The following is a 9,220-nucleotide window of genomic DNA, read 5'->3' on the forward strand; positions in this document are numbered from 1 at the left end:
CACCTTTGGGCTCTTCCAGTCAGCGCCTGCTCCAGAACGATGCCCTCATGAGGGAGAATGGCATCGAAGATGCCGTCATCGTCTGATCCTGGAAGACCCAGATCTAGGGTTTCCCCTAGAGCAGCCAGGGGGAGATGACGATGCCTCAACAAGGAAAGACGTCAATGAAGTCGTCATCGCCCGTCAAGATCGAAGTCAACGCGATTTTCACTGGTAGTCACGTCATCCCGACCCAGTAGCCGACTCGAACCGTGTGGTGCCTCACCAAGTAGACGCACGCAGCCGTCAGAACACCGAGGATCGCCACGACGGCCCCGATCCACCATCGTCGTCCACCACTACTGCCCAGAAGATAGCACCAGCCAGTCGTCGTCGTCATCCGCAGCCCGCGCCACCTAGTGCTTGGGATCATGGATCTGGGCCAGATCATTGCTGCCGCCAAGACCCAGCATGCCCCACCACCGGAGGCCACAACCGCGCCACCTGCCTCCCAACATAGTCGCTAGGAAGCCGGTCGCACCGCCACAACCCTCCGCATCGGCACGCGCGAGGGGTCGGAAGAGCCCTGCTACTGCCGGCGTTGGACGTGCTTCGTCCGGACACGCCCTCTGGTGGCGGCAGGGGAGGAGCGGGAGGAGGGGCGCTAGGAAGCGGCTAGGGTTCCCTCCCATCGCCTGCGGGGGCGACTCGGAAAGAGAATGTAATCTACTGATCATAAGTTTGAACTTTTGGACACTGCATCTTTAAACTTTTGAATGTAATGTCTAAATTGAAGTATGCAATGTCAAGTTGGAAACAATGGTGTCCTATTTTATAGCATTTACTGGAGATGTTCACTTTCTCGTGGCCCAAAAAGCATTTTTTGACGCCCTAAATTTTACTCTAAAGACTTCTTGATGTCGTATTAGGGCATCTCAAACGCCGACCCATGAACCATCCAATGTTAATCACAAAGTATTCGGTTGGGATGAGAAACTAGGTGGGCATCGTGCATGTGGTGGAATATTTATGGTTTAGTGTTCGATTGGAAGAAGAGAGAGAACGGACCATGCATGTGCGGATGAAAGGAGAAAGAATAAAGAGACCGTGTATGTGATTAGTAAATGCAATGTCCAGACTCCAACAAAGCCCCCAGATCCCCATTAAATGGCAAAAGTGGTTGCCCAAACATACAGTAAAGGTTTAAAGGTCCTCCTTGAAGGCCTTGTACAATTTTAGGTATTTAGAGAGGTGCTTGAAAAAATAAACCGAATTTTTTTTAAGTACCAATGCCTATTTCTTCAGACGCGCCTAATTAAGCAACAAAGCCTTATAGGGCAGCGATTCCTTATTACTTCATCCGCCCTGAATTAATTGAAGTTTTTTGTTGTCCTAAACAAAAAAAATCTGTACAAAAATGTATTTTAAGCTGGTGTTAAAAAGTTTCATATATATTTCTAGACTTGGTCAAACTTAAAAACTTAGGACAAATCTAGAACTTCAATTAATTCAGAACAGACTACGAGCTTATACAAGCAGACGATGTAAGGGCCAGTTCTTTTGGGCGATTCTACCAGAATCGCCCCCCTCCCCAGCTTCTCCCATAATCATCACTTCATATGTTTTTTACAATCCTGTCTAATTAAACCTTAACTAGATAGGATAAAATATGGAGTGGCGATTCTGAAAGAAGCTGAGGAGGATGGCGATTCTGGGAGAATCGCCGAAAAGAACTGGCCCGTAAAACGATGATAACAGGAATACTGGTGAGAAAAAGCATGAAACATGAATACACAAACGTCTTGCATGATTTTTGAACAAAATCCACGAAATACTCCCTATATCCGAAAGCTTGTCCCAAGCTTGTTCCTCAAATGGATGTGTCTAACTCCAAGTTAGTACTAGATACATCCACTTAAGGGTAACAGACAAAGTACAAGTTGACTGAAAGACTGGCTGCAGGCATCGCATATGATAGTGCTAGTTCGATGTCTTCAGCAATACAAGTTGACATTGTTCACACAATAAAGGAGACTCATTGGACAGTTGCTGACATCCAGGTAATTCTCAAGAAGCATAGAGGACAACAAATATCTAGACCGGAGCACACGCCTCATCTGCCCCGGTGCAGTGCTTCTATTCAGATTTCGCCTGAAAATGTGGGCAAGTTAGTCAGAGCAGCCATGCCGTGATCTTCAAGGGACATGTAGACAAGGAACAACATTTACATCAGGTGACCGTGACCGAGATGGACTCCTGCTTGGACTGCGTTTCTTCAGGCTTGCCGCTGGACTTGCCACTACACCATTTGCCGGCTGGGAACAAACATTAGAGTAGAAACAACACAAGTAAAAAACAAAAATGAAAGAGATCCATAATACTGGTGATCTGCAAAAGCTCCAAAAACATTATAGGGTAGAAACAACATAATAAGGAAACATAAAGAAACTTACAGAAGCTATTGGGGATTTGGATCTTGCTGGTGATCTGCAAAAAGTTCCACAAACAACTGAATTCAATATCCAGAATGCACCTTTATGTCAGCTTGAGTCAAAAAAGCCTTCATGCCTCACCCGGTATTGGACTAACCAAATGAAAGCGAAAAGAGCTCAAGGAAATGCAAACATCTGGTACTGAATGCAATTAGTGCATGCAAACTACAACCATGTGGAGAGTACAAGTAGGAAGCAAACTCATTCCTCATGCATTGGACTCCCAAGCAAATTCCTAGTCACTGTACCATCATAATCCATATCGTCATTCCTTAAGGCTCTTATGTCCAGAATTCCAAAAAATGTGCTATGCCCAAGCTCTGATGGTAATCAGTTACAGTACATTAGGTAAGAAAAATAGGGTGATTTTAGCTTTCCATAGAAGCCCTCAATAAATGAGCATACCTCATACAACCAACACAATTGTAGCAAATTCCATCCTCAATATCCTAATGTGCAATCCCCAGATCGCCGCACAATCCCAGATAAAATGAAGAATGGTCTTCAAAAAACACAAGAATCTAAGCAGTTCATATCGTTTGTAGCATAAACTGAGTTCTTGAGAAGGAAATCCCCATGCAGTCCGAAATTATCATGTGCCAACATTATCAAAGGTGTCTGGGAAAATAATCAAATAACTGAACTTCATTACTACTACAGCCAATAGGCTGAAATGACAGAACAACTCATTCTTTAGTACACAATTGTTTTCAAATTAACAAGCTTCTTCGCAAATGAATCAACAAATATACTCCCTCCATCCCATAATATAAGAGCGCTTTCTACACTAGTGTAGTGTCGAAAACGCTCTTATATTATGGGACGAAGGGAGTAGAATACAAGTAAATATGACAGGAAGCCTAGATCATGTTGTACACCTGAAAGGGTAGTAGAGTACTACAATTTTGGAGGTTGGGAATCTACTACAATCAATGTATATTACCTTGATGGAGAACGTCCTTTTGATGCTGAACGAGAACGGGAAGAACGAGACCTTGATCTGGACCTAGATGCTGAGCGGGCCCTGGGAGATTTGCTGCATATAACAATTTCATACAACTAAGATACTTATAAAACAGAATAAAAAGGACACCATCATAATACGATATATAAACCTTGGGCTCCTGCTTTTGCTGCGGCTACGACTTGGGCTCCGGCTACGTGAGTAGGAGCGCCCACATTTGCCATCATATTCCTTCACCTGCAGAGAAGGCATATGGTTAGCCTCATGAACCAGATTCCCAGGACTGACTAGGATTCAAGCAAGTGCTTACCCTTATATAACCTTTAGAAAATGCATTCTTAAATTCAGTGTCATCCAGTTTCTTTATCTGCAAGCGATAGTCAACAGCCAAGACGGTGTAATTAGAAATAAAAAACATAGAAAGAGAACGACAAGAACTACTAATTAGTATAACACAGTAACAGTATAACAGATTCCTATACAGTGCAATAGTTAGGTATTTTCAGGCATCCAAATTAGTACCAGAAATGGTCATTGGATGAAAACCTTGATACAAATAGACAAATGAATTAGAGAGGATACAATAAAACAGATTAATACAGACTTACAGCATATTTCATATCATCATAGTTTGTGTAGTCAACAATTCCTATGGTGCCTGTAACAATATAAAAACACAGGTCAAGACAATAAATATACAAGGAATCATTATTGCTTCAGAGTACTATATGCATAAAGGAAAGGAAAAATGGCATGGTAGTAAATACAAAGCATAAAGCCACAAATGAAATATGGCATAACATGCACATAAAGTCAGAAAGTGCCTTAAAGTACAGTAAGAGCTGCTGCCATCAACAGAAGCACAAAGGGAACAAATCACTGGTCCTGATGAAGAAAACCCTCTTCTTATAGAAATATAAACAGAAACAAACGGTATTTTGTTGTGGACCATTTCAGGTAATATGAGTGCTTAGTTTTGTCAGACTTGATTAAGCATTGGGTTCTGGACAAACGGAACAAAAAAATGTCTTGAATAACCTATTAGTAGAATGCATTTGCTGGTAATAGGAATTCTGCTTCAATTTTTTCTTAGCTATTCAGATTTCACATGCTTGAGGAGTTATTCTTACAGGTGGTGGTAAATGATCGGATGTGTGTTGAGGGTTAGATAGGAATTTCAGAATGGATCTGGGACTGAACTTTCCCTTTGTAAAAATAGCTCCAGAGTTATCACATTAAGCACATAGTTCACTGCTTCTTAATAGTTTAGATGAGTGTTAAATCAACGCAAGTCAATTAGTTTAAACTAAAGGTGTGCTCAAAATCAGGCTTACCGCCGCCTTCACGATACACTTCTGCGAAACAAACATCACCAGCCCTTCGCATATGGTCCTGAGCAGAGATTATTCAGGCAAATATTACTTGCTCACATGAAAGAAAACATTTTACAGCTAAAATCAAGAAAGAGCAGATGATAATAAAACCTTTAAATCTTGCCAGGATGCAGAAGAAGGCAGGCCAGTAACCAGAACTGTGCACAATATTGCAGAGATTAAGATTGCTGGCAGAGGATTGGGTACTTAGCATCATTTTCAATATTATTTGTAAAAAACCATACCACGGTAATCCGTGTGCCTGGAGACACCCCGGCGTCCACCACCACCACCACCACCACCAAAGCTGCTAGAACGATCATGAGAGGGGCCACCACTACCTCTCCCACCATGAGCAGGTTCAACCTGCACACACCACACAGAAGTGGGCATTACACAGAGAAATTAGAGACTTTGAATGGAGTAAGTTGTTAAGACTATAGTGTGGTTACTCTTAGACGATTTCCATCAAAGTTGTACCCATCCCTTCCAGCACAGGCATCTTCGGCGTCACGAGGATCTTCAAACTACAAAGTTATATATAAGCTTATCATCAGTTTGTGCCCACGTTGTATAATACAGCAATGATGTCTCAACAGGAGAACAAAATAGACTGAGCACTATCAAGAGCATTAGGTGGTATATTACCTCAACAAAAGCATAGCCAGGCGGCCTTGGAGGAACCTTCAGGTCAATATCAACAATACGGCCATACTACATGAACAAGGCTGACAATATTAGACCTTTGAACAAAATCATACACGCAAATTCAGCAGTAGAAAACTAGTACATCCTGGAGCACAGATCCTGACTTGAGATTCAGGAAAGTTGGAAGGTACATGAGGCATCAGCCTTCTCAAATAACTGTACTTCTACTGTCTCTGCTTTCTTTTTGCACAACGGTACCATATTCTACATCCCATTAAATTGCACAAATCGTACTGCTAATTTAATTTGGGAACAAGAATAACCGCATCACAGAGATGAATCTAGCGAACATGGCTTAACAGAGAGCTTAGCGCAAATTCCTTATTTTACAACATAATGACAGAAATGAATTGCAAGACCTTGTAGAAGAGGTCCTCCACCTCCCTCTCCCGGATATCCCCAGGGAGGTTGCCAACATAGATCGTCCTGCTCCAGCGCCTGCTCATCCCTCCCCGCTGCAACCAAAGAAGGGCGTGTCAGTCAGATCCTACGAGCAACACGGACAAAAAAGAACAGATATGTCTCCCCCCGCATCTCCCCAATCCAAACAGAGCATGGTCCGTCTCCCCAATCCAAACGGAACAGCAAAGAACCTCCCAATAAAACCTATACTAGTGATTAGCACAGAAGACAGTAGGAGACTGGGAGGAAATGTCGTACCTGAAGACGATGCGGATTCGAGGGGGGGCGGAGGCTAGGGTTTGGCTTCGCGGCCGCGCAGTCTTTCGAGAGGGGGAAAGAGGAGGCTGAGGAGGGAGAAGGGTTTATGACCACTGACCACTCGGACCCCAACGTAATGGCAAATTTGATAATTTGCCACCCCTTACCTCCCCCTTTCATAATTTGCCCCCCTGAAAATGACAGGTGAGGCCCGGGCCCGCCCGTCATTGAGACAATGGGTGGCAAATTGTGAAAGGGGAAAGTAAGGGGTGGCAAATTATCAAATCGCCCGAACGTACTACGGCAACAGACAAGTGCGCAGCGGGTTCGTGGGAGGAGCCGCGTTCACTTTGGGCCTACTTTTCACACGGTATGGGCTGGCTTTGCTGCCTCCAGATTCGCCCACTAGTAGGCTCTTTTTTTTGGAAAAATGCTATTTGCCGCTCGCTGCGTCAAACTGCCGGCGCTTCGCATAGGGCTGGCCCGTTTAACCGTTCCAACGCCCCCGGTTCTCGGAACCTTCTAGAGGTTCCCAGCTGATTTTTCTGGTTTTGGGAAACTTCTAGAAGGTTCCTTGAATCGGTTTTTTCTTTTATTTTCTCTCATTTTCCTTTTCCTGTTTTTTTCTTTTGTTTCTATTTCCTTTTTTATTAATTTAAAATTTGTGCACAATTCAAAAAAATCACGGTTTTTCAAAGTTTGTGCATAATTTGAAAATTGTTCATGGTTTCAAAATTTGTTCACAATTAAAAAAAGTTTACGGGTTTAATATTTGTTCACAATTTGAAAAATGTTCGTAATTTTATAATTTTGTTCATGAATTTTGAAATGTCATCATATTTGAAAATTTGTTCACAATTCAAAAAATGTTCGCGGTTTAATGAAAAAATGTTCACAACTTTATAGTTTTATTCATGAATTTGAAATTTGATCATGTTCCAAAATCACAATTCAAAAATGTTCACGGTTTTCAAAATTTGTTCGCAGATTCGAAAAATGTTCACAATGTTCTAATTTTGTTCACGAAGTTGAAATATATTCATGTTTTAAAATTTGTTAACAATAAGAAAAAATATGGTTTCAAAATTTGTTCAGAATTCGAAAATGTCAAAATGTTATAAATTTTTCATGATTTTGAAATTTGTTCATGTTTCAAAATTTGTTCACAACTTGAAAAATGTTCGCAGTTTCAGAATTTGTTCACAGATCCAAAAAATGTTCGCGGTTTTATAATTTTGTTCACGAATTTGAAATTTATTCATGTTTCTAAAAAATTTCACAATTCAAAATGTGTATGGGAATTTTTAAAAATGTTCCATTTTACAAAAAATATTCGTATTTCAGAAAATGTTCGTCTTTTCAAACTTAGTCTGAGTTTTGAAAAAATCTTTGGAATTTCCAAAAATCATTGGGGTTTTACAAAAAAATGTATAAAAAATTCAAATTTATTCGCATTTCCTTTCTTCATAAAATTGTATGTGTGTTTTCATAAGATTTTCAAATTATTTAGAAATCCATAAGGTACAACAAACAAGGTGCTACAGTGAATGCGCAGGTATACTCACTTCTTGTACGTTTTGCGATGCGAAATGTCAATAGTAGCTGTTTGGCTAGCTAGCTTCGGTACCCTGGAGTGCGCCGGCCTAGTCGCGGCGCCCCCTGTGCGTCTAGGAGCTTCCTTTTTTGACTAAATATATTTATACTCGTATATAGTGTGTGAATAACTTTGAGTTCGATTCCCTTCCTTCACCTTGTTCTTTTTCTTTCGCGCTAGCTAGCTAGCTTCGGTGCCCTGGAGTGCGTCGGCCCAGTCGCGGCGCCCCCTGTGCGTCTAGGAGCTCCCTTTTTTGACTGAATATATTTATACTCGTATATAGTGTGTGAATAACTTTGAGTTCGATTCTCTTCCTTCATCTTGTTCTTTTTCTTTCGCGCTAGCTAGCTAGCTTCGGTGCCCTGGAGTGCGCCGGCCCAGTCGCGGCGCCCCCTGTGCGTTTAGGAGCTCCCTTTTTTGACTGAATATATTTATACTTGTATATAGTGTGTGAATAACTTTGAGTTTGATTCCCTTCCTTCACCTCGTTCTTTTTCTTTCGCGCTAGCTAGCTAGCTTCGGTGCCCTGGAGTGCGCCGGCCCAGTCGCGGCGCCCCCTGTGCGTCTGGGAGCTCCCTTTTTTGACTGAATATATTTATACTCGTATATAGTGTGTGAATAATTTTGAAAGATGGTCGTTGGATGAAACCAATCCGACGGTGCAGAGATGGCAAATCCGAGCACTACTGTTCACTAGTAGACTGCTCGTGTGTTGCCACGGGCCAACAAATGAATTTACTAAAAAATGCTCTCGCCCCTCTTTATATATAAAGGAACGACCAACATACACGCAACCGCATACAACACGCCGTCACCATCCACTTCATTCTTTTTCTTTCGCGCTAGCTAGCTTCGGTGCCCTGGAGTGCGCCGGCCCAGTTGCGGCGCCCCCTGTGCGTCTAGGAGCTCCCTTTTTTGACTGAATATATTTATACTCATATATAGTGTGTGAATAACTTTAAAAGATGGTCGTTGAATGAAACCAATCCGACGGTGCAGAGATGGCAAATCCGAGCACTACTGTTCACTAGTAGACTGCTCGTGCGTTGCCACGGGCCAACAAATGAATTTACTTAAAAAAATGATCTCGCCCCTCTTTATATATAAAGGAACGACCAACATACACGCAACCGCATACAACACGCCGTCACCATCCACCTCATTCTTTTTCTTGCGCGCTAGCTAGCTTCGGTGCCCTGGAGCGCGTCGGCCCAGTCGCGGCGCCCCCTGTGCGTCTAGGAGCTCCCTTTTTTGACTGAATATATTTATACTCGTATATAGTGTGTGAATAACTTTGAAAGATGGTCGTTGGATGAAACCAATCCGACGGTGCAGAGATGGCAAATTCGAGCACTACTATTCACTAGTAGACTGCTCGTGCGTTGCCATGGGCCAACAAATGAATTTACTAAAAAATGCTCTCGCCCCTCTTTCTATATAAAGGAACGAC

General features: G+C 42.3%; 1 protein-coding gene across 9 annotated transcripts; it reads right to left on the reverse strand.

Annotated features, from left to right (window-relative positions):
* Nucleotides 1-1,743: 1,743 nt before the first annotated feature.
* On the reverse strand, nt 1,744-6,334 carry LOC125551388 (serine/arginine-rich splicing factor SR30). Of its 9 annotated transcripts, none has more exons than XR_007302497.2 (16): nt 6,177-6,334; nt 5,876-5,971; nt 5,457-5,522; nt 5,261-5,335; nt 5,054-5,174; nt 4,920-4,966; nt 4,770-4,827; nt 4,044-4,093; nt 3,746-3,802; nt 3,587-3,672; nt 3,415-3,507; nt 2,877-2,973; nt 2,720-2,791; nt 2,433-2,466; nt 2,208-2,294; nt 1,744-2,130 (listed from the first exon to the last, which is right to left on the reverse strand). XR_007302497.2 is itself a non-coding variant. In XM_048714605.2 (14 exons), the coding sequence occupies exons 2-14, from the start codon at nt 5,960-5,962 to the stop codon at nt 2,116-2,118; spliced, it is 876 nt and encodes a 291-aa protein (XP_048570562.2). In that variant the 5' UTR covers nt 5,963-5,971; nt 6,177-6,334; the 3' UTR covers nt 1,744-2,115. The 9 variants fall into 9 exon arrangements, 2 of the variants coding, with proteins under 2 accessions (XP_048570562.2, XP_048570560.2); XR_007302498.2 differs by having other exon boundaries at nt 2,202-2,294; nt 2,553-2,791; XR_015601078.1 differs by having other exon boundaries at nt 2,202-2,294; nt 2,553-2,791; nt 2,877-3,089.
* Between the last annotated feature and the right edge of the window lie 2,886 nt (nt 6,335-9,220).

The sequence above is a fragment of the Triticum urartu genome, chromosome 4A (assembly GCF_056163025.1).
Source record: "Triticum urartu cultivar PI428250 chromosome 4A, HENAU_Tu73, whole genome shotgun sequence".
Classification (NCBI taxonomy): Eukaryota; Viridiplantae; Streptophyta; class Magnoliopsida; order Poales; family Poaceae; genus Triticum; species Triticum urartu.

Excerpts from the sequence above, each read along its gene's own strand:
- LOC125551388 (XM_048714603.2), bottom strand. The coding sequence starts at position 5,962 with ATGAGCAGGCGCTGGAGCAGGACGATCTATGTTGGCAACCTCCCTGGG. Across the intron at positions 5,175-5,260 it reads TTGATGGAAATCGTCTAAGA|GTTGAACCTGCTCATGGTGG; the intron begins GTAACCACACTA and ends TGGTGTGTGCAG. Across the intron at positions 4,828-4,919 it reads CATCCTGGCAAGATTTAAAG|GACCATATGCGAAGGGCTGG; the intron begins GTTTTATTATCA and ends ATCTCTGCTCAG.